This window comes from Aphelocoma coerulescens, chromosome 2 (genome assembly GCF_041296385.1).
Source record: "Aphelocoma coerulescens isolate FSJ_1873_10779 chromosome 2, UR_Acoe_1.0, whole genome shotgun sequence".
Taxonomy (NCBI): domain Eukaryota; kingdom Metazoa; phylum Chordata; class Aves; order Passeriformes; family Corvidae; genus Aphelocoma; species Aphelocoma coerulescens.
In genome coordinates, this window is record NC_091015.1 from 50656953 (window position 1) to 50682131 (window position 25179).

At 41.2% G+C, this 25179-nt stretch overlaps 1 protein-coding gene across 2 annotated transcripts in view; it reads left to right on the forward strand.

The window, feature by feature from the left end:
- Positions 1-468: 468 nt before the first annotated feature.
- Positions 469-25179, forward strand: part of CMTM8 (CKLF like MARVEL transmembrane domain containing 8) — a 35382-nt gene continuing 10671 nt past the window's right edge. The window contains exon 1 of one of the 2 annotated variants that reach the window (XM_069007384.1): positions 469-748. In XM_069007384.1, coding sequence (XP_068863485.1) covers positions 581-748 — 168 coding nt within the window. In that variant the 5' untranslated portion in view covers positions 469-580. The remainder of the gene's footprint in view (positions 749-25179) is intronic. The other variant, XM_069007383.1, reaches the window with a different exon arrangement.

Here is a 25179-nt window from a genome sequence, read left to right on the forward strand (position 1 = left end):
TGAGTGTGCTATCTCCTGGACTCGTTCCTTGCCTGCGGCCCTTTGCGGTGGTTCCTCTCCCAAGCGATGGCAGCCAGTGGGGACAGCCACCTGCAGCACCAGCACCGCTCCTGCCAGCGTCTGCTGCCCGCGGAGCCAGGGGTGACAGTCTGGAGGGACGGTGACAGCAGGAGCATGGACCCCCCAAACCGTGCTCGCCCATGGGGCTGTGGCACAGAGAACGGGGGCTCAGCTTGGCTTCTCGGCTGTACTGGAAGCTGTACTGTACTGTGTGTAATAGTCGGGGAGGTCAGGAGATGGTTTTCAGAGGGGACCCGCTTTGACCCTCCTTCCCTAGCGCTCGGGGCGCCCCGCACCACCAGCGCCGGGTTCCGCCCCGCGGACAGCGGCGGGAGGGCTGGGCGGTCTCCGGGGCGGGCGGCCCCGCTGCGGACCCGCCTCCCCTCCCGGGGCCGGGCGCCGAGCACCCTCCTCCTCCCCCGCGCCCAGGCGGGGGTGCCCGCGGCGCCGGGGCCACACAAAGCGGCGAGCGGCGGTGCCTTCCCGCCGGCCGTCCGGCGGCAGCCCCGGCGCGCCGGCCATGGAGCCGCCCGTGCCGCCTCAGGAGCAGCCGCCGCGCCCGCGCTCGCATACCGTCACCACCACCAGCAGCTCCTTCACCGCCAACCTGTCGGCCAGCTCCAGCACTCTCGCCTACGACAGGGAGTTCCTGCGCACCGTGCCCGGGCTCCTCATGGTGACCGAGATCGTAAGTGACTCGGGGCGGGGGGCGCGGAGGGACGGGGGAGCCTCGGCCGGGCACACGGCCACCTCTGGGGTGAGGGATTGGGGTGTTCCCCCTCAGTGCAGGTGAAGTGCGGGGAAAGGACGAGCCCAGGGAGGCAAGGGCGGCTCCACGGCGGGGGCACAAAACTCCCGCCTGGAAACTATCGACAACTGGAAAAGTAGCGTAGGGCACACGCGGTCTGTTCAGCCTCCCGTAGCATCTGCGGTATCATCACATCCCGTAGCGGAAAGACGAGTTTGGCAGACCGGGAACTGAGTTTTGGAGACTCTTCTGTAGCACATTGGTTGTGTATGCTTTGCACTTTCATAGCTCACAAATAGTCACGATGTGAGAGTTAATTAAACAACTTATCTTTGTTTCCTAGGTCAATAAAAAACCTTTCCTTATGCTCTTAATGCTTAGATCCACCTGTGCGGAGTGGGAGGTGAATTGACACCGTTCGGGTTTGGTAGTGATTTTGGGTTTTGCAGATAGTCTATAAGGTGTAAACGAACGTGCACAGGGCCAGGCAGTGCTGAATTCGGTCACTTGCCTTAGTGGTAGGTGGTGAACAGCACAACGCGGGGATCCCTCTGCAGGCCTGTGTGTCCTCGGTGTGTTGAGCAACAGATACTCAGCATATTCTCTTAAAAATGATGTGTTTAATTCCACTCATCTACACTATTAACAATTAAGGATCTAAAAGAGCTGGCTGCCCCAACTAACTTTCTGAGTTTCCTGTGTGAAGTTTTTGTTGTGCTGAAGCTTGAAGGATTGAGTTATCTGACCACATTCATTTTCAAGGCTTGAAAACATTGTGCTTCACCAGAGCAGTGGAATGGCTGTTGGTTTTGCTGACTTCAAAGTTAAAATAACCAAGCAAAGCTTCAGGCTGATGTGTGATGTAGGACCTCTGGCAGGAACAGCTAGGATGCACATTAAGATGCCAGATTGCTGTGCAGGCAAACAGTGATGAGGCTGTGAAGTCAGAGCCTCCTACCAGCTGGTACCTTGTGTGCCACTGTCCTTGGGAATTCTGTCGATCTTTAGTAGATAGGTGATTGTAGGCTTGTTTCGGCTGTTACAGGAGATGCTTCACTGTCAAAGCTGTGGTAGATCTGTGAATAAACAAGTTGTTGAAAGAATAGCTGCTTTCTTTTCCACTCTTTTTCAGTTAGTAATTGCAACAGAGTTATGTACTTTTCTTGTACTTTATCTGAAGGGTGATCCCACTGTAGATTGTTACAAAGGTGCCCAAGGCTTTTCCCAACCCCTGCTGGAATGTCGTATTCATCCTGGCTGTGAATACTGGATCAGCTATACTCAATTGAGCTACATGGCCACAGGGCACGGACAGGCTCTTGCTTACTTTGTTGGAAGTGTACTTTTTAGTTTGTGTTGGCAGGTGTTGTTGTGCAGCTTACCTTTCTAAGCAGTGGTGATGCTTTTTAGGGGGGGATTTTGTTTCCTCTCAGCCGTTCCTAGCTCCTGGAGTAATTATAAAATGTGAAGATGAGCAGTTCCTGGCCAACTCGAAGGCGCTGACAGAAGTCTCTAATGTAGATCAACTTTTACTGGTTTGTGATGGTGTATTTGGGAGAACAGAGTACAGTGCTGATATGAAGCTGAAAGCAGTAGGGCAGGTCCTACAGAAGCAGAGTATTGATAGATAGTGCCTTTAAGGAAATACTTCTAGTTCTTAACTCCCCTTATTTTAAAGCAGCTAGAGTAGCTGTTCTTCTCTGAAATTGAAGAAAAATATATCAGTTAAGACCTTGATATTGAATTAGCTGAAAGAACCCCAGTTACTGAAATCAAATAGTGAGTGTATATATATATATATATATATATATATATATATATATATATATATATATATTTGGCATTGGGTTTTGGTCAAACGTTTTCCACCAGTTTAGTATGTTCTTTTTTTTTCTCTGAGAGAAAATGTGCTTTAACAGAGCATGACTAGAGATCCCAAGATCTCTCTTTCAAAATTTGCTGTGCATATTCAGCGGTATCGGAGTTGTGTACCCTAAACCAGCCTGTTCCAATTGCTGTGCCTTGTGTGCACAAACTGACCCTTCAGGATATTTCTGACCCTCAGAACTGATCCCCCAGCTCATAGCACAGTCCTTCTGCTAAAGATTTAGAAACCTGTAAATAAGACCAGCATGTAATTCAGTATCAGGAGCTTGCAGAATGGTAGATCTTTTCCAGTCTAAGCACTGAGTTCTGAAGCACAGCTGCTGTGGTAGGAGCATCCCTTTGCTTCTGGTGTCCCTTCTCTGGGACACCTGTGACATGGACAGGGAAGAGGCCTGTTTTTAGTAATATCTGCTATCGGTACAGCTACTCATTTGCCAGATCCCATGTCCATGTTAAAGCTGAGCTAGGGGTGTTAAACAATGGTGCTAAATGCTCTGAGAGTTTGCACTGTGGGGCTGCATAAATATTTGATTTTTGCTGCTGTCAGTCAGCGATGTGCAAGAGGGGTTCAGTCTGTGTCTCCTGTCTCTGAAACTGGAGCTCTCTTCTCTGTGTAGACAAAGGGCAAATCTGTGTTATTCTTTGACCAAAGAGAATGGAAAAGCAGAAAGTTACCACATAAATTAAATATTCCAACCCCTTAAATGAAGGATCTTGATCAGGTTTTGTTCCCACTTCCCTAATTTGCATACTGTGAAGACGAATTGACTGCTGTGTGGATTTCCATGTGTGCTGGTAACCAGCCTACATCTGCACTGAGACTGTGGTTTAATGGCACAGTAAATTCAGCTTAACAGTTCCTACTAAGGGATTCTTTGTAGTGCTGCAAAGCACTGGTCTGCTATTAACTCAGTCTGCTGTTTCAAATTTGTTCAAAAAGAGTTAGCTTTAGAAAGACAGGTTTTATGATGGATCAGGTATTATATGTCCCTTTGTAGCTGCTTTAGAGCCTGTGTAAATGTGGGATGAGGCTGACTGTGCATATTCAGCAGTAATAGAGTTATGTACTCAGACCTGGTTCAGCTTAATTCTGTAATGCCTTTTGGTCTAGCACTGCACACATCTAGAATGAATGAACTCAGAAATACAGCCTGAAGTGTTGGCTAAATTACCTGGTGCTGACAGATTTCCGTTGCCTTTGACGTCTGCCTCTGTGACCAGAGCAGGTGCAAGGTTTCCTGCCTCTCACTTGGAAAGAACTGGGGTCAGTTTATTTCAGTGGAAAAAGCAAAATAGAAAATTCCACTGGGTTTTGGGGAGGCCTTTGGAAACTGGCATAAAATGCAATTTTGGTGCACGGAAGCTTATCCAAAGCATTTATATACAGAAGTAGTGGTGCTTGCTGGACAGTGCAGGGGCTTCTTACTCTGGAAATTTGGATTTACTGGCCTTAGTTGGCCATTGACTATTGCAAATTAATTTATCTGCATCTCTCTAACTTCTCAGAATGTCTCATTCATGGAATATGTGTGCTAATCTTTGTAAGGCACACAGGTCCATTGGTGAAAAGTAGTATAGAAGATATAAGTGGTGTTACGGAAGGTCTTTAGATGAGAAAATGAGATGTCAATTGTCTGGGTTGACACTGAAGTAAAAATACATCATATAAAATAATTGATACTGATTCCTACAGTGTAGCACCACCAGTCCCCCTGGAGGATTTACCGTTTCAAAATGAGCAAGTATAGTGATTTCTAGAGATATCTTTTGAGTGTTTCTTTTCTGTAAAATGATGGCCCAGAAAAGCTACGTTTATCTTCCTGGGACTTTTATGGCCAAGAAAAATGATGGCTACTGATACCTTCTCAGAGCTTTAAATCAACTTCTCAAGTCAAGCACTATGGATCACTTTGGGAAGTGGAGAGTTTTGTGGTTGCCATGGATGTAGTTATAAAAATATTTACTTTCTAGCAGGATGACATTGATCTCTTCAGATTGTTGCTTCACACCAGTGTGTTGCTAGATGCAGTCTCTTGTAAAACTTGTGTTTTTGAGGCTTGTGATGGCTATTTGACCTTAACAAAAACAAATACTTACATAGTGTGGAAAGAAGGCTGTTATGCTGCTGCTGCATGTGAGGTCTTGTGATGGTGTAAATTTTAGTAAATTATAATTACAGTTGCATTTCTTTATGCTGTTCTATGCACATTATTCTTTTAAATGCCCAGAATAAAATAGATACTTGAAATAGAAGCCTGATAGAAAGTTATTTACTTTATTAGCACCACATAAATTTGCAGTTCAAATTTATGTTTCTGGACAATAAAAATAATTTTGATCAATGTTTCATTATTCTTTTTAAAATGTGAGACCTTTGAAAGTTTAATTCATAAAGGAAATACTGTTGAATTTTTTTATTCTAGTAGACTGGTGAGCCTGACAATATTAAACAGATATTGAAAGTTATGCCAGATCTAAGATATTGAGGCTGTCAAAACCAGAACAACTGGATGTGTGCAAGTGTTTGTTCAATAGGCTTTTCATCTTTTTCCTGAAAGATGCATCAAACTCATCTACAGATATTCAAGGGTTGAATTAAGTCAGCAATAAAATCACATAAATGTTAAGAAAAATAGAAGTAATACAGGGGGGATGATCTACTATGGAAAAACTAAAAGACAAAAATTTTACTTAAAACTCTTCTTGCATTTAGCTTTTTCGTTTTTTTTTTTTTTTTTTTTTCAGTTGAAAGTTTTGTGTATAGATACCATCTTCCTCCTGCCCTCTCGTTTCTTGGAATAGCCCTCAGAAGCATGGAGGGAGTTCCACAGAGCCCCTTTCCTCACCTGAGTAGCAGCAAGATTTTCTCTTCTTTCAGGAACAGTAGAGATTTTTTTTTTTCTTATAATGTGATTTTTCCTCCAGTCATAGCATGTCTGCTTGCAAGAAGTTGACAACACTGAGCTACCTCCTGATGTGTTAAACAAGTGCTTTGCCTAGAGGAGATGTACACAAGCACAACCTTAAAATTATTCACTTTGAATTACTGAATGGAAAAAATACAAGTTCTGTAGTGACTAGTCAGTCACTTCATCCAGCAGCTTCATGTTCCTATGCATGAATAAGAAAACACACAATGTAAAGTCTCAGCTCTCTCCTTTGCTCTTGATCAGACAAAACTCTCGCTGAAGTCAGGTTTCAGTTCTGCCATTTTTAGGTGCTGTTGTTCCACTCCTAACCTTTAACTGTCCTTAGTGAAGTGAATACACACATCTATATGATTTCCATCTTCCTTTAGGATCCTATAGTTATTTGAAGTTCTGTTTCCTTTAAGGGCTTTGGTTTCCTGGACAAGATCAGGGTGTTTGCTTGGGAAGAGAGAACTGTTTGGGGGACACAAGAAAACAGAACCTTCTGAACGTGCTCCAAGAGATGATAGAAGGGCTGACGCAGTAGGAGGGTGAAAATGCCTCTTAAACTGAATGAAGATATTTTACCGAAGGTCAAAAATGCAAAATATTCTCAATACGTCAGAGTTAGCATAGAACATATAGGAAATGTCATTATCTCTTCATGAGAAAAATGCTTTAAAGTCATACTTAAACATCACCTTTGTTCTTGGGTGGATAGTGAATATGATATAAATCCTTCTCCCTCCCCCTCCCCAACTCTAGAAATTTTTTTTTTTTTTGGTACCTGCAAAAATTCTTATGCGCACAAACCTAATTTTAAATAATCTTTTTGGGCCTCACCCTGTGTCTGTATGATAGTGAAATGTGCAGTCCTCCCATTATTCCTAATGGAATAGGCCGAGCTTCCTAGGTGCTTATCTTTAGCATGGTGCTGTGGCTGGGTGTGAGTCATGAGGGTAAATGCTGAGGCTAAAACCATCATGGTCTGAGGAGAAAGGTTGATTATATAGTTGCAGAGAAACTGTGACTGCATCCCTGAAAATTGCCTTTTTCCAGCTGTGCCCCAGGAATCCCACATCCCTGGGTAATAGTACTATGGGAACTGAGTTGCTTGTGAAGACAGTGGTATTGCCAGATACCTGATGATGGTGCATTTTGCCCTAAAATTAATTCAGGTCCTGGATTTGTCTGTGTCCCTTTTCTTTGTGGTTGTTGGTTTGTTGTTCAGTTGGAACTTTTTTCCTCCCACTGTGTTATATTCTCTTTTTCTGCACTGGCATTCCTGCTTTCTGTTTGAAATTATTTATTATACACTGTTAAGACCTCAGATTAGAGGGTCTTGAAGTAGTGTATGCCTATCTAAAACACCCATGTTTTCTGTTTTCCATGCAGTGTATGATGAACAGGTGTATTTGTTGGCAGTGTAGTAAGAATGCAAGTGGGAAAAGAACACAGAAGGAAGTTGTCTGAGGGTCACGCAGGATTCTTGCAAAATCATTAATGGCCCCCAGGTTTCTGAGTTTGTTAACAAAATGCTGCTTCTCCAGCAAAAGCGGATGCCTTTTACTCCCTGCCCTTTGGATGGGAACACTCCTGTGTACCTGGGGAGCCTGCTGATGTGTCTGCTCTGTTCTGTGCTCTGAACCGCCTATGTAGCACCAACAGGCACGGTTGGAGCAGTGGTGGCTCAAAGGTTCTTAAAAATTGGATTCCCAAAACCACAGAAAAATTCTCTTGGGGACTCTGAACCCTTCAGAATGGGAAGTGTGGAGGGAATGATGATGTGTTGTTCTTGTTTGTTGATTGCCTTCTCGTTCAGGCTACTGTTCTTTCCTGCTCTCTGCTGGGAATAACAGTGCCATATATTTAGTTTATAATGGTCATGTATATAAATATGCATACATATATATATATACATGCATATACACACATACTTTATATATATATATATATATATGGGTTTTAGCTTCATTTTATTTTGGATAAAGTACATGTTGTATTGTGTGGTATTTCCACGCTTTTTCCCCTTTGAATTCCAGAAAAACAGCTGTAAGCGTGTCCTTGCAGAGAGGACCTAGCCCCCCCCCCCCCTTTTTTTTTCCTAGGGTCAAATAGCAAATACATTTTAGCATCCATCAGGCCTTTGGCAAGGTAGTTCTGTTCCTGTGGCCTGAGCCAGTTCCCATGGAAGCTGCTGGCACTAATTCACCTGCCTCTGAAAGGACCAGATCAGGTATATGGCTCTTAAAACTCCAGTGAAGGAGGGTCTGAGTAAGGAAAGAATCAAGTCACTGCTTTCAGTGGCAGCTGGGTCTGGTCCAAGCAAAGTTTGGTGTTAGGCTTATGTTAATAAACTTAAAGAGGCTGAGCTCTTGGTTCTACACTCATTTATACTGTACCCTGGCTTTGCCAGAGCTCTTCACTGCACAGGCTTGGATCAGTCCTGGGCGTGACTGCATTTTTGCCAAGCTAGAGCACAATATTGAGTGTTTACACTGACCCTTTTGCAAGGTATGGGTGTGCAGATGACACTGATGCAACCACAGGTTTGCTGAGAGAAAAATCTTCAGAGCAAAACAAAACTAGTTTCAACAAATTGGTATTGTTAGAGATACGTTGTCTGAGCAGTTTGTTCTGGCCAGCCACAATGTTTCTGGTCTGATTTAAGATGTCCTAAATCAGATTTTGTAGAACTGAGATGAACTAAGTAAGCATGGTAATAATCAGTAAGGTGTCAGTCTCTGGATATATCCTAATCTAGTTAGGAAGAACAAATAAATTGGGAACATCCAGAGTAGGACCCTGGAAAGAGGCCATGTGGGAAAAGCAGTTTCTCTGATCATATCCTGGTAATTGCTTCTTGTGTTTAAGTGTTAGCCTAATGTGCACAGCTTGAAAGGAAATCTGTCAAGAACCTCTGCTTCATACCCGAAAATAAGAACAGCTTGTATCATCCATCCACTTTAAATGTGACTGCTGTGTCCAGGCCTGAATTTAAATATATTCAAAGTGACACTGTTTCTGCACAGATCATTTATTTAGCCTCGAAGTTATACAGCTGCTATCAGGCTCCCTTTTTTTTCTTTCTTTTTTTTTCCTTTATCTTTTTTCCTGTATGTGTATATAATGTTCACAAGAGAGAGTCCCTTTAATATATATTTTAGCATATGTTCTCTACTTTCAACAATAATGCTATTCCAAAGGCTTCAGCTCCTATAGCAGGTAATAGCTGAATGGGGCAGCACAGTTTTGAGACAAGTATGAGGAGCTGTAGGTGAAACTTAAAAATGGAGATAGAGTGTTGCAGGCAAGAATTCAGCACAGGGGGACAGGGGAACAGGTTAAAAAAAAAAGCCTTTTAGCAAAAGAAAAACCTCTACAATGTGTCTTTAAAATTACACTTCAGCTGATAACATCAGCTTTGGTTGTGCCCAGCCAGAGACTGCCACTGTAGGGCAGACTGACAAGGATCAGGTGAGGAGAAGGTGAGTCTGTGGTGGATGCCTGTTACTACTGCTGTAGGTTGGAAGGCATAAACAAATGCACAGTTGTCCTTTACAGGTTCAGGACACAACTGTGATACATGCTGAGAAGAGTGGTGCTATAATTCAATCCTTAGTGGGGAAAAAACCACCAAAAAATGTCAGCACTGATTTAGTTGTAGTTTAATTTGTAAACTGTGAGGTACATTGCTACCAGTAACCCTGTGTGCTGTTTCAAAGAGCTGACATGTGTATAGGCACTTAATAAACAATTAAAAAACATTATTATGTTATTAAGGTCTTTGAAATTAAGAAGCGTCAAAATTAGTTTTACCCTGGCAGTGTTGGTTTGATATTGAATTGTGTGCAGGTACTGGAATCCAGTCAAAACCTGCTTGATCATGTTATTTTTATCAAGAAACTTCCCTCATGGTCATTGCACAGAAGAGTTTTTCTAGGCGTGACTGGGATATTGTGCACACAGCATTGGAGGAAGTCATGTTGTGAGTAAGGAAAGGGATTATTCAAAGGGAGAGGATGGTCTCCTGGCTAATTGCTTCCTTGGAAAATTTGATTTTATCTTCTGCTTGCACCACAATGTTCCTGTGGAATGCTAGACGAGGCAAGTAAGCCCTACATTTCATTGTGTTCACTCTACTCCTTGTTTTCTGAATCCCCAGCTTTGGGTCTGAGTTGCAGAAAAAATTATTCTCAGGTGTGTCTGAAAGTCAGAGCTATGTTCTAAAGATGCAAAACCCAGTGCAATATTAAATGCTGTTGGAAAAGAGTTTTCCAGAAATTTGGTGAGCATTGGCTTTTGATCTTCATTTTAGTGCACCATCTAAAACTGGGATACCACACTATTCTATCTCACAGAGATGTGTTTAATAGTTTATTGGTCAACTTGTGGGACAATACAGATAACACACTGTTTTTAAAGAGCCCAAGCAGATGCAAAGCTGAGTTGCAAGTCTGCAGGCCACAGAAGTAAACAGGCAGAAGGCAAAATAAGGGAAAGCATTCGTTCTTAAGGAGGCTTTCCCTTCTGTTGCTGCATGCCAGTGGTGGTGTGGAGAAGGGTAAAGTATGTGGTCAGGTAATTACAGACTATACCATAATGTATTCTTAACTAAGGATAGAATTAAGATGTGTGAAGAACTCGTTTCTGGAAGTGTTGCATACTTAGCTGCAAGTATTTCAGCATGTTTGTCTCTCTCTCATCCACCCTTCTGCCTCTGTCCCAAGTCCTAATTTTCCATCTCTCTTCTGTGGTGAGTTTGGTTTTGTTGTCTCCCGGCCTCATTTCTTCAAGCCCTCTTGTCCAGCAGCTCAGGGCAACTTGCCGAAGGCCTGCTTTGCATGATTTTCATCTGCTCTTCTTCAGACTTGACCCAGAAAATCAACATAGAAAATGCAGCTCCTACACTAAGAAGTTGGCAAAATGTTGTTTTAAGAGAGGAGGTGTTGGGCAACTGAAAGAACAGGCTCTGCTCATTTTGACATAACCATCTTTAATGGTTTCATAAAGCTGTAGGTGGACAAAACTATGAAAAATACCAGTCTTTTAGAACAGTATTAGAAATACTTGTAGTGATACAGTGATTTAGGAGGTTGTTGGTGAATATTGTGACATGTTTAGTTCTTACATTCTTCCAGAATGTTTTTAATGTTTAAATATTTTTAAAACAAAAGGCATAAAACAAGCTGGACAGAGCTGGATATTTTGAGATCTACCACAATCTTATGATCACCTTAAGGAAAGATTTTTAGAAAAAGGCTGAAAAGCTCTTCAATAGAAGAGATTCAGGATGCATGGAAAAGCAAGATCTCAGTTGGAATTTCTGATTGATGTTTCAAAGCCTCTCTATGTGCATAAGCCATGTTCATTGGACTGTGCAGTACAGTCACAACAGTTATTGTGGGTTGCCAGTTGACCTCCAAGATGAAAATATTTCCCTTTCCCCGTGCTGTTACTAAGATACAGAGCAGTAGAAATCAATACATTAATCAGTGTTCTTTTTATTTCTCCTAATGCATGGGAATGAGCTTGGATGCCAAATAAAATTCACACTTGACAGAAAGAGAGTTGTCATTGGGAAACTACTATATTTCGTTTTGGAAAAACCGCAATCCTTATTTCACTCTTTTGAGTACATTCTTATATTGGTGGGACTTAAAAGGCAGTGTGCAAGAGGAAAGTAATGATCTGCTTGAAGAGATGACTCCTCTTGTGGTGTGTTTTCTGTTTGAAATATGAAATATCCATGTAAAGATGCATAAAACTAAACTTGAACATATGATACAGACCTATGGAACTGTAATTGAATGGTGAAACTTGAGTGGAAGCCATGAGTGGAACAGTGATAAACAGCTTATATGTTACTAGGTACAATTTCATTGTTTCATTTGGTATATTGAAAGGATTTTCTCTGTTTAACTTCCCAGCAAAAATGGTAGGAATCTTAGTCAGGAGAATGAGGCTTCCAAGCAGTTTTTTCAAACTGGGGATTTCTTCCTAGACTTTGGCCGTCATGAAACGTGACCAGACGCTTGTACAAAGAACTTGACGTTCTCTTTATGCAGTTAACAGACAACTATCTAGCAAATGTTTGCCTGAAGTAAGCAAGTCAAGATAATGTGTTAAAGGTGAGATGGGGTCTCTTGTAAAGTGTTTTACCAGCTCAAGTTAAAATTAAACTGAGTACACCATGATAAATGAGAAGAAATTCTCTAGGCTTGGTTACATCTAATTTTCACTTTCTTATTAAGCTGTATGGTAGAATGCTAATCTCAGGGGAAAAAAACCAGAAACCAAACAAAAAATCCCCCACCCCCCAAAAAACCCCAACCCACCCCAACTATGCCTGAAGTAATTTTCACTCTAAAAACTGACCTTCATTTCTAAATGCCCCTTCAATTTAGGTCTCAGTTAAAAAAAGATGGTGGAGAAGTGAATTTAAAAAGAACACTTAATTTTGACTATGCTGGTTGCTGTTTTTGTAGATTACATGTGTTACATAGACAATGTACACGAGCAAGAAGACCCTGAGAACTGGTGCAGATAGGAGGAGTTGATGGGAACAAAATCAGATTAAGATCTAATGTACACAAACAATATTGTTATGAAGAGAAGTTTATAATGAATCAGTTCTTGATGCTATTAAAACCTGTTGAGAATTTCCCATTGGCTTTGGTCATCCCGACGTATCTGCACATGAAATGAAAAGAACATGAAAGCCAACCTACCGTGAAGTCTGTGTGCTCTAATCAGCACTGACATTGTTTGTCAGACTCTTAAAGACCAGCAGCTCCTTTCCGACAGTCGTTTCCTACCCACTTGTTAGCATTGGGTAAAGGGCGGCTCTGTTGTTGCTTCCGTTCAGCACTGAGGAAAAGGGTATGCCCAGAAACTTTCCCCACTGGTTTCTTCTGCCAAGGCCATGGATTAGTCTGATTAAAGAGATCACCTCCCTTAAGACCTTTCCTCTCCAATATCCCTGCATGGAGCATTTACTGTAAGATTAGATTTGGATTAGGAGGAGCCTTATTAACTGTTTTTACCATTTTTGTGTTGACCTTTTGTGTTGTGCTAAAATTGACTTTGGGAAAATAAAAGGCACTTTTAAGTAACAAGATTACCCAAAAAATTCCTAAAAGCACTGTCATGCTAGCTGTTTCATGTGCACAGTTTCTCTGGCTTGAACAGTGTAGCTGATAGATGATGAAAGGGGTAGCTGTTCAGATCCATTGCTTGGACATGCTCTTTTATAACTGAATTGTCTTAATTTACGTATTTCTTTAAAGCTTCCTATAGTCAAATATCCCACAGTATCAGGAGAGAGTTTATTTTGTAATGAAACACCGGTCATTTTTTTATGTCCACATTGTGATTCTATTAAATCCTATGTGTCAAAACAGCTCAGCATCACAAATATCAATCTAAATGTGTTTATTCAGTACAACAAATGGGTTTGTCCCATAGCTGTCCTGCCTTATCACTGGATTATCAAACGATATATGCCTTTTCCTGTATCAAAGACAAATTGCTATGCATGTTGTGTTCTTCCTTTTCCCTTCGTGTGAACTAGAAAAGCTCCCAGCTTGTGATGTCTTTCAGTGCCCTAATTCCTTTTTGGTTTCTTGGTTTTATGTGCTAAGACCTGTAATATTGTTGGCAGTAGGAGGTTACATTATATGCACATGTGTTTGTGCACGTTTCGTCATAGTGGGCTGAGTTTTCAGTCTTGTGGATGTGGGCATTTTGATATAGCAATAATTCATAGCTTGAAGAAAGGGGTATCTGTAAAGTACTACTTTTTTAGTCACATTATAAATATGGATACTTTTTTTTTTTTAGTTATTTAAAGAATTTTCCTATTTTGATTTGAAACTAATAATATCAGGTTTTGCAGGGAAAATGTGCTAAGTATCTCTGACTGCACACAGACTTTTTGAACAAAAAGCTGCCATGTCATTATACAGGCTTTCCCTTCCCCCCTCAGTGGGAAAACAGGAACTTCTGAGGGGGCAGTAAATAGCTGAAATACTCAACAAAGAGCACTTGAACAAAAGGCTGGTAACACCTCTTTATTGTATCTGCACTATTGTCAGTCTAGGGAAGAAAATATTGAGCAGAAGAAAGCTGTTATCCAAATCTGAGGAAATAGAAAAGGGAAAAGGTGTGGAAGTTAGCTAAGTAAATACAGTTTAGTTGGTTGTGTATATTGGGATGGTAGAATATAAACAACACTACAGGAAAAGGCTTGGGTTTTTCAGAAGAACCATTGGGGTGGGAAGGGAAAGCTGTAAGCTTGCATAGTGATATGAAGGTTTTTCATTCAAAAAGCTTGTGTGAAAAGATATTTAGTATGTTTTTCCCCCAAAGCAAGTGCAGAGCACACCCTCACTCAGCCTGTACCCCCTCAGCAACTTGGCTATTGCTACCTTACCTAGAGGTCTCCTCCTCATAACCTTGGCATGTGTGCTGCATCACTTGCTGCTCATAAACTGCAGCTCAGATGCAGACAGCCTTTGACAAAGCCAGTTGCTGCATTTTTGGAGATTGGTACTGCCAGCTGCCTGCACTGACCCAGCAGCTGACCCAGCCACAGTTCCCCTCACCTCAGCCGTGATGAGCTGTGACCTGAGCGCTGCAGAGGCGGTTGACTCGTAAACTGTAGCAAATTTGGTGGTGGAGTCTGACAAGGTGACTGCCCTCCATTTATCTGCCTTTCTCATCAGCCAGTGGTCGCTGCTGTGGTAGCCTTGTCCTCCCTTCTCACAGCTTAGTCTGTGCATGAGACTGTGCCCTGGGACAGAGCTGGTGTCCTGGTCTGCTCACTCAGCTCCTGTAGCGCAGGGGATGAGCGGAGGTTGGATGGGATGGAGAGCAAGCAGTGCTATCTCAGTCCAATAGTTTGATGTTGTGCTGAGGAGATTTCCCTGAAATTTAGGACAAACCTGGGCAAGGACTGTGGGCACACTTTACTAGATATGTCTGGGGGTTGTACCAGCTTTTGGTCTAACAACATGCTTGTCTCCCAGAGGAAAATGCTACGCTGACAGAGGAGCTAGAAGGAGAATGTATGGGAAATACCTTTCCACTAAGAGGTGTAATTGCTCTGAACACTTTCACGCATGTGAGATTCACTAATCCATAGTAATCCCTGTAGTTTGTAGCTTTCTGACATCTGTGAGCTGTATTGGAAAATCAGATTTAGAGGAGAAATGGGATCAAAAATGCTTGAGAACGCAAAATATATTAGCTGTATTGTGGGGACCGTGAAGCATGAGTGCACGCAGTGAGAGCAGCAGCTCTTGGCATTTCTGTGTTTATGGATTACAGGAGGCAAATACAGAAGTTGTGGTTTCAGGCTGATAGCTCTTAAATGGAGACAGCTGACAAGGTCTCCATGCCTTGCTGTTCACTGCAGTTCACATTCTAGCCTATGGTGGTACCACAAGCCAGTGATTTGTTTGCCTCAAATACATTGAGATTAGAGTACACTAATTGAGGAGCAGCTTTGTCTGCAGTCACCCTTGCAGGGCAGCAACCTCTGGCACAAAAGCAGAGCAAACACCTGAGGGACATTAAACAATTTCTGCTCCCATATTTAAATCTGGATAAGCCAATGGGTTGAGGGTGGTTTTTTTTCCCCTTGATTGGAGACTTTTTTCTTGCACTAGAAAGCTGACATTTGTCACAAATTGTTCTGTTCTTTGTTTACATAAGACCCATTGAAGCAGTTGGAGAACATTATACCCTGCCTCATACATGGGCATATATACTTAATTTATGACTTTGGTAGTTTGAATTTCGAGTGTCAGGTATCCCACAGACCTTTTTACTTTGTTCTTTTGTCCTGCATGCACTGCTTGAGTATTTATTATGGAGAGCAGACAGGCTGTGGGAAGTCCTTCAGGCTTGTGAACCTTTTTCTTCAGAACCCTGAAAATAAAGTTATGGATCTTGAGAGAAAGGAGTTCTGTAAAAGCATGACTGATCTGTAGAGTTGTTTTACTTGTTTGCCCAATTAATTTTTTTCATTTGACATTAATATTTTCACTTGCATATAATTCTTCATCCTTAAGTTGCCTTAGTACCCTAAACATCTCTGCAAAGCATTAATTGTGAAACAGTGGTAACAAATCTTATAGGCCTCTACTGAAAACTTTATTCTGGATTTGTTCTTGATTCCTTCAAAGTAAATTCTCTCTACTACTAACTACCGTAAAAAGAATAAAGAGAAAGATAAAGCAGAATTAGAAAACCCAGTGTAGCTTGTCGCCAGACACAGTGTTCGTATTTGTGATTATCTCTTGTTCAGTTGTGTCTTGTCAACAATTTTGAATATGGCTTAGTTCAAAGTTGTCTTTGATATATTGGTGACAGATGGACGTTTTGGAAAACGACATGACTGGAAACTGACTTCAGAAAAATTCAGATGAGAAGTGGGGCTGGAGTTTTTCAGCAATGGGAGCAGTAGACATTATGGCAGCTTTTTTAGAGACAAGATGAATTTTATCATTGCAATGTCTATGCCAAGGTGTCACCTCTTTCCAAAATGCATGTTGTAAGTTGAAATCTTTATACCATTGGCAACATGGCCAAAATGGTCCTTTCTGACAGTGAAGTCTCTGAACACAAATGCCTCCAGAACAGCATATGCAGTGTTAAATATTTATAGGCATGCAGTTCTTCTGCTTTGTTAATGCAAAGTGTATTCAGGAAAGAAAGCAATTTTGCCAGAGAAGGAAAAAGATTTTTTTTCATTGAGGTGCTTCTACAACACGTGGATCAGTCTTTGTAAAATCCTTAATCTTTACCTAAAAAGTAGGTAGGATTGGATTATTATACCTGGGACTCAATATAGAAGTAGTCAAGAGGTACAGTAAGTTTCTAAATAGGCAGACAACAACAGATCTGAATGCAGACTTCTTTTCTCATATCTTTATCATCTTATTTTCTCTTCTGTTTGTTAGGCAAGGGGAACTGTTTCAACTTTTGATGGCTAGAAGATTCTGCCTCACAGCAAGAAAAAATTCTCTATTGTACAAAATCAATTTTTGTGGTTTTCAGCTGTGGAAATTAAAAGATACTTTCATTCTAAAGTTTTTTTTGAGTGAGCAGTTACAGGTTTCCTCCTGTTTAAATGGATGCAGAAGGCAGCAGTAGATTTTCATAGCAGATACTCCCTTTGAATTTTCCACTGCATCATATCTCACTTTATGACTTTGTATCTTAACTATAGGGCAAAATAAAAGTTATTCCCGAAGAAGTAATAAGCTTCCTATTTTAATGTAGCAGCTAAGACTTGTGAAACAATGCTGTGTACCCACTAATTATAGGCAGCTCTATTTACATGGCCTAACAGGAAGATGGAGATGTAAAAATAGCAACAAAGAGCCAGTGACATTATTAATAAAGCAGCTGTATACAGCATTGTTCTCTTGAAGAACATAGACACCATTTAAACAAAGTGAACTACAAAAATAATCAGTCATAATTCATAAGTAACCATTGTTAGGAATTCTCTTTTTGAAATAGTTCACCTTATTAATGTACAAACGATGGCAAAATGACTTTTTTTTGCAGATGTGTGTATTTCACATGCACACATGCACCAAATGTTGAGAGTAACTTACAGAAATCATTGCCATTTATTGAGAAGCTGGTGTTATTCTACCCTCGGGAACTATATCCCTTCAGGGAGGATGGGAGGAAGGAGGAAAGAGTGCTGCAAAACTTCTTTCAAAGGAAAAGTTTGTATGTAGATAGAAGAGGCAGTATCAAGGTTGATGAAGACTTTTCACATATGATTTTATTAGAACAAGATAACAAATCCTTCCTGCCATCATGCTCCATTAAGAAACAGTAGTAGTTATAGTAATAAAAAAAAAAAATAGTAAATAGCCACATTGAGGAAGACACATTCAGACAGACACAAGTGGCCCTGTATCTTTTGAACTCAGAATCTACTTCTGCCCTTTTCCAGTTCAAATAATAAAATAAAAAGTAAAATGAGATCACAGACAGTTGGAGATTACTGCATTTTTTTTCCTAGTTTTTCTGTACAAGGACAATAATTTCCTCACAATGCACTTCCCAAAAGCAAGAAACAAACATTGTATTCAGTGAATGCAGCGGGTTAAGCCTGCACATTCATTTTGTTTATGTGCTTTATAAAGGAGAAATAATATTCAGAACTCAAGGGCTATACTGTGGTCTTCACCTCCAGAAATATGCCTCTACTACTTGGCTTGAAGCCGTGGTCTTTCTCAGGAAAACTCCTGTTTGTGAACCAGTCACTACATCTGTGTAAAGGAAAAGGAATATGTTAAGCTTTTTGTCTGCCCCACCCAAGCTCCTGAGCTGGATGGGGGCAGACCTTGTCCCAGAGTTAAACTGCAGCTGCACTCTGGAAGCCCTTTCTGTCTTGAGAAGAGATAGGAAATTCATCATCAGCTGACATTCTTGGTGAATGTGAGGAAACTTCTTCCGTTGTCCAAATCTCAGCTTCAAGTCTCAAAACAAGAGTTCAAAAAGCCTGCCAATGTGGTTTTCCTTTTTTTTTTTCATTTAAATTGCCTCAAAGAAGCACTGCAAGCTCTTTTAAGTCCTTCCACCAAGTAGTTGACGTTCCTGACTAATGTGAGTTCTCAAATCTACACATAATTTTATAGTATGAAAATCCAAAATTTAAATCAATTAAATTATATGGCATTGTATGAGTGCAATGATAGATCTCCTCACAAATCAGCTCAGTAAATTGCCCCTTCATCTCATGCAGGTCACATAGGATTTATTTTTACTTCTCTACTGCCTGTACGGGGACAGGACTTTTCAGAGGACTAACCTGAGTGTTAATTCTCAAAGAAACCAGTTACAGTTTCTAGTCAGAACTTCGAAATATATTAATATTTGAAGGTGAAATAAAAAATCATTCAACATTTTAGTTTCACCAGTCTTGATTTATAAGCAGGCTTTTGTAAAGAAAAAATTAATGGAATATGGAATTTAATTGCTAGTTTTAAATCTGAAGGTGTTTGTACTGAATCTTCAAGTTTTTCCCTCAAAAAGCCATCACCTCTAGCGGCTGCACAAAAGCAGCCACTAGGAGACAAAGAAATATGTATCCTATGCCATTTGTGTCTCTGTGTGAGTATTTTGCTTTGTAATTGTCTGCTTTAAAATTCATACTTGAAGGCATGTCTAAGTGAAAATCTGCTCAGAAAGTAACTGAAAAGGCAGATTATTTTGTGTTTGATTCTAATATGCTGTTACTTTACATGCTCCTTTCTCTGCTGCTGAAGGCAAAGTGTAGCAGGAATTCCAGTGAGCAATTCCCAGCTCCATGGTACTGCAGTGTTTGCTGTAGCAGTACCACTTTACAGTTTCCTGACAGGGCTGGGAGGAGGCAGTGAATTTGGAATCAACAAGCATTGCCGCACGATATCGAGGTGTTTCTCTCTAGGAAATTCTAGGTGGTGGGAGAAACCCCTGCCGCAGCCAGGCCTTGCTGAAGTGGAAGGAAAAGGGAGCGGCAGCAGCATTCCTTTCAGTCGCATCCCTCCTGATTGTTAGATAAGAGGCCAGGCAGTCTCCTCGCCTTGGTGTTTAGACGCTCTTGTCGACCTTTGGAGATTGAGCACTGTGGAGGTCGTTGCCTTGCACTGTGTCAGCGGGTGCCCTTCCAGAGAGGCGAGTACTGCCCAGGACAGGCTGTTTGTCTTCAGTAGCGTTTTGTACCACTCCTCTTTGTTTTTACATTGCACTGTGGCCCTGATGGAGCCGCTGATAGCAGTAACCAGTGTGGTCCCAGTCAGCCGCAGCAGCTCTGAGCTTGCAGGTCTTTCTCCTGCCTGCCCATCTCACTGTATTCTGCATCAACGTACTTCTTTCAGACTATAGAACATTATGGGCACAGACAAGGCTGTCTTCTGCTGCCTCTTGGTAGACAATATGATGGGTAGCCCTGTGATACCAAGTTAATATATGCATAGTGTACAGTAACCTATATAAATGACCCTGGAAGTGTGGATCCCCAGGCAAAACACAAGACTGAGTTAGAATTTACAGGCATGGGTAAGCAGTACTGTGCTCCTGAATGCAGCCCTCAAACTCTAAAGCATTTAATGTGGAAAGTGCCCTGGGACAAGGACCAATCTATATGCTTTGTACACATTTTAATGCCCTGTTAATGATCAACCTCCACTCTACTGAGAAGATAAATTCCATGATGATATAATTCAAGGCAGATTCTTCACAGTTGCTTGAGATTATTTCTTGTAATTCTTCTATAGAAACAAATGACGTATTGGTATGGCATGTAATCATCTCATCCTATTATATTAACAATTTTGCATCTTCCAGTCCTTGGTTCCCAGGGTTTTCTGCAGGAAAGGAAGGCAAGTTAAAACCAGAAGTTAGTAATGGTGGTTGTAATGGATCTGGGCAGTGGTCTGTTTAGCCCAGTATTCAGTCTCTAATAGTCGCTGATACTGAAAACATAGGGAAGAGTGTAAGAAGGAGCACATACTGCAAGCTTTTCTCCCTCTGTTATGGTTTTCTAACTTCAGGCAAACTGCACATTTAGGAATTTACAGTGCTGAAGATTGCATTCTGACTATCATGTATGTATATAATATATACAGACAGGGCTGACCCAGAGTGTCTGTGTTGTTTCCTATAGCATTCTGTGATTTGGTTATGTACTGGGGGTTTTTTTCTTCTTTTTGATTTTATTTTGTTTTTAAAAACCATTTCATTTTGTTTGGTTTTTATCTTTTTGTGTGATAATTTAGGAGGACGCTTCTTGTGTTGCAAGTCCTAATCTACTCCTCGCTCCCCTCTTTATGCCACCTGACATTCTGCAGACTTCTGTAATATCCTCCTTCAGTCTTCAACAGAAAATTGGACCTGTCTTTTTTTTCCAGCTTTAACAGTCTTTTCTTGTAGGAGCTGTTCTCTGTGCCTTGAATAATCCAACTGAATCATTTTGTAAATGGAAGGGAGGAATAAGCAGAACATACTCAGTGTGTGGGTACACCACCAATTCATAAAGCACTGTGATATGTTCTCTTTGGTAGAGGTTTTTATTACCTTTATTTTTTCCTAAGAGTTTCTCATCTTCCGTTGTAACATTTTTGATGACATGAACAAAATTTACAGCCTGAACAAAGTCTTATTTCTTGTTTACCTTCTGAATATCCACTACTCTGCCTCTAGCCATTAACAGAACTTCCTGAGAAACTGTATGGAATCTGCTGTAGTGATTTCACAATTTTGATGTGGTACGTCTGTGTTTTCCAGAAAACATCTCTTGCTTTTTTAACTTAAGCTACTTCCTTTAGTTCTGTGTTACTGGTGTTAGCCCTGGTCTCACACATTCCATGCATATTTCTCAGGTGAAGCAACCTGTAATATGCTGCTGGGATGGACAGCACGATTTCCTTACTGGCTCCCACCCCTGAGTTATTTTTCTGGGATGCCAGACGCAGTGAGCCAGAGCACCATATCACAGAAGACTCCTCACACATGGACTGAAGTAGAGAAGGAGTACCTTTGTGATTTACTCCTTTTTAATGGGTCATAGATTACTAAGGAGACATGAAATTGGGTGTGCTGCTACGCTTTGCCCAGGTGCTGGCGTCTTTATGCCTGGGCAACTCTGCAGTATTGCAGTGCCTGTTATGATCAGAAAAATAAGTTTCTCAGTTGCATGCTAGTCCCTAGCTGCTTCCCTCTCTCCACTCTTCCCAGTGAGACTTTATTGTTTCTTGGGCACTCCTGCATGCTGGCTCTGCCTCCCGGTGTGACTCCTTTTGGAAGTGCAAGCTGATACCCTTATTTACACATGCCATGGCCGGTTCAGTACATCCTCACTGCATGGCTGGTCTGGATAATGAGCATCACGATCTGAACACCAGGACTGCCCCTTCTTCGCTGGCTCACACATGAGGAGGTCTGGTCCCCTCTTTTTTAGGCAGAGGAGCTCCTGGACTCTTTCCGGGGGGTTTGGGGTAGGTGTGGGAGGCTTCCTTGCTTTGTAGAGCTGTGGGAAAGGCAGCAGAGGTCTGTCAGCCCTTGAAGGGCTTTGTCTGAAGTCTCATTCCGGAATAGGTGTGTTCCCTGTTGAATTAAGTTCTGCCAGAAGGCTTTGACCCATTTCAATCCCGGGTCAGGAGGTTTTCTGACATGTCACAGGATTTGGACTAAACTCTGGGGTAAGAGAGTTCAATCTTTAATGACGACATACTTCTGGAGCATATTTTGGCACGTGCTGCTTCCAGCAGTTTTCTTTCTTAGGAAATCTATCCTAAACAACAACTCTGGGGGGGTGATTCTCTGAAGTGATGGTCAGTATTGCCACTCTTTCAAGCCCATTTAACCTGTAGTGAGGGGTGTGTGCTGGTGCTGCCACAGAACCAAGGGCATGACAGACATTTTGAAGACTTGTGGGAAGATGCAGCACTGAAAATGGTCGCTTGAAAGTAATTAAACAGGTATTCAGACAATTTTTAGAAATTCTGTGAAAGTAGAAGAGACTGAATTTTGGGTTTTCATTAGGCAGAAGTGTTTTCAAAGCTGGGAGAGACTTGAGACTTGTAGCTGCTACTTAAGTTTGATGCTAAGTGTTGTACTGTATAAATTATAAAATTGGTATGTCCATTATGACCACTGACATGCTTCTGCGAGCACTGTGGATTTTTTTTTTTTCCTAGCAAGGCAAAGCCTTGAAAAATCTCAGCAAAAGCACAGTCTTTTCCTTTATTTGGTGTATAACCTGCAAAACCATGCAAAGGATTTTTTTCCTGCGTGTACCTAGAGCCCAACTTCTCTTCTGTGCATCTGTCTCTCTGGAAGATGTTCCAGGTGAATCACAAAGCTTTCCTCCACTGTGGAGCTCTTGGCAAGACAAATGCTCCCAACTGCTGATGCCATAGAGTGCTTATGGAGGAAAAGTGATGTGTAGTGTGCTTGGTAATGAGGAGGGGACAGTAGTGAGTGGCTGATGTCAGTTCCTTGTAATGTTTGGTGTCAAAAAAAAGTGTTTCAGACTGGGAAAGAGAAGCAGTAGAGTAAAACAATGTATTGATTAGATTATTGCAGAGTACATTCATGTGGCCCTTGACATTTCAAAGACTCTTAAACAAAGTTCTGATGTCTCTAAAAAATGTAGCTGGATTTTTTTTTTTTTAATTTCCTCATCTTTGCATATTTTCTCAGTGTTAATAGAAATATTTTAAGTTTGAATCTTTCCATTTTAAAACCATGTTTATCACCTTTTCTCTGACTGCAGCAGAAACAAGGTTTTTACATTTTGTATTTCAGTCTGGATTGATCTGATTTATCCAGTAATTGTAGGCTTTTGCCTTATTTTTTTCTTAAACAATTTTTTTTTAGTAAAATACATTAAGTATTCTGATTTTGACTAGTTTGTGGATAAACCTATATTATTGTCCCAGTTTGGAAGTGAACCCTTTTAAATTGCTTTGGGCAGACACTCTAACTTAGAATTACCCTTGTGAAAGATTTGTGTGTTACATGATTTTGAGCGTTCCCTTTCGATTTGAAGGGGTTGCATTGTATGGAAATTGCCCTAATGTTACTGCTGGGCAAAGCGCCCCTTTTCTAAAGAAAAAAGCAATGATTGTGCTCGCTCTAGTGGCAGAAGGCGGAATTGTTGTGTGTCACTTCATGGATGGTGTATGAGAGCACAAAAATTCTGATTTAAAGATATTTTTTAAGTGCAGTGAAAACATTGACTCTCTTGAGCCAGAGCTGGAAATAAATGAATAAGTAAAAGAAATTCTGTATCTGTAAATAATCTGCAAATAAAACAATAAATATGTAAAATAATAAAAAAAACCCCTGGAAATAATACAATTAAATCTGCCTGTTCTTATGACTGACTGTCCTGGAGAGGTTTTACAGGAACAGTAGAAGCAGAATTCTCCTTTTCTCCCTCTTTTTTTTCCTCCTTAAAAACCACACCAGCACCACCATCCTGATAGGTAGCCAAGGGAGAAAAGGATGGATGCAGAGACATTGATAGGCTGCTTGTGCTGCTGTTGAGGTAGCTCCTAACTTGTGATTTATAAATGAAATAATGATGTGCAATAGTTTAGAACGGTGTCTCTGTCTTCTGATCATAAATCTCCTTTGCTGGGAAGAAAAGGCAAGATGTCTTGCTTTCTCCTTGCTGGATCCTGTCCATGTTTAGGTGGCTTTGCATACAGGAGGCAATTCATGCTGCAAATGCACAACTCTTCTAGTATCCATCTGCCATCATTTTCATCTGCGCCAGTAGCAACTCCATATAAATCCTGCAGTGCTGATGGTCGCAGGAAGCAGCTCTTGGATGAAGGATAGGAGAAGCTTCAGGCAAATGTGCCAATTTTTTTTTTTTTTCCTGTGAACCTGTTTTTATAGATGAGCCTCCGGGTTTTCTTCCTGTCAGTTCTGCTGCAGTGAGACTTCTTTTATTGTGAAGTAGGTGTATACACATTTTTAATTGTGTTGCTGAGTTAACCACTCAGGAGAAATGCTGGAGAATGCCAAACCCTAGCATCACTGGAGAGGAGTTGTTACATCGTAGCTTTTTTAAATGCAGGTTGCCAGTACAAATTTTCCTCTGCAGTTTTTAAGCTACTTTAAAAAGCAAAACTGGATACACTGATTCAAGCTCACACCTGCTTTTATACCGGCTGACTTGTACCAGTGACACGAGACGGGATGTGTCTCATGTACTAACAACAAAGCCCCTTTTTTTTTTAAGTGACTAATCTGATGCTTTTGAAGTTCTCAACACTGCAGAAGAATTATGGCATTTATTTAAGGGTTTGAATTTGCAATTAAACATCTAATTTTAAACCTGCACACTCAATAATATTGGACTTTGCTACCAAGTTAGTTCCTTTTTATGGTATCTGCCAACTGCTGAATTATGCATTAGTGCATTTGACATATTAATGCATTTTAGTAATGGAGGTACCTGATCAAGCAGCAGCCAAATGACCACAAAATAAATGTCTGAGTTGAAATCACAGACTGCCATAAACAAGGGAAAACTGCTTACCTTTATCTTGCACTGAAATCCCTATTTCCCATCTGACTTGAAAAACTGGATCCAGTTGGTGGAGCCCTTATAGTCTTAGGACCCAGCATCCCCTCTCATCCATTACCACATGCATTATTTTCTTGTGCCTTCTTGATGCTTTTCCCTCCCCCTTTCTTGGGCTCATTTTTTACAGGATAGTAGTATGTTCCTGTAATTCTAATTAAGTATATTCTGACTTGCTTATAAATTAAAATCAAATACTTAGCTATCACTAATACACTGTAGTCTACCTGGTTATAATGAGATACAGGCCTTTCCCAATTCCTGGGTGAAGCTTTCTCCCTTGCCTTTCAGCTGACCCGAAGCAGTGAAGGTGGCTGTGCACTGTCTGTGCTCACTGAATTACTGCAGGCACTCCCCAGCTATGGCTGATCTTTGCTTTCAGTGTTGCCTGCCTATCACTCACTTGCCAGATTCTGTACGCTGGATGCTCATTGAGATGACATTTGAATATAGTCCAGTTTTTC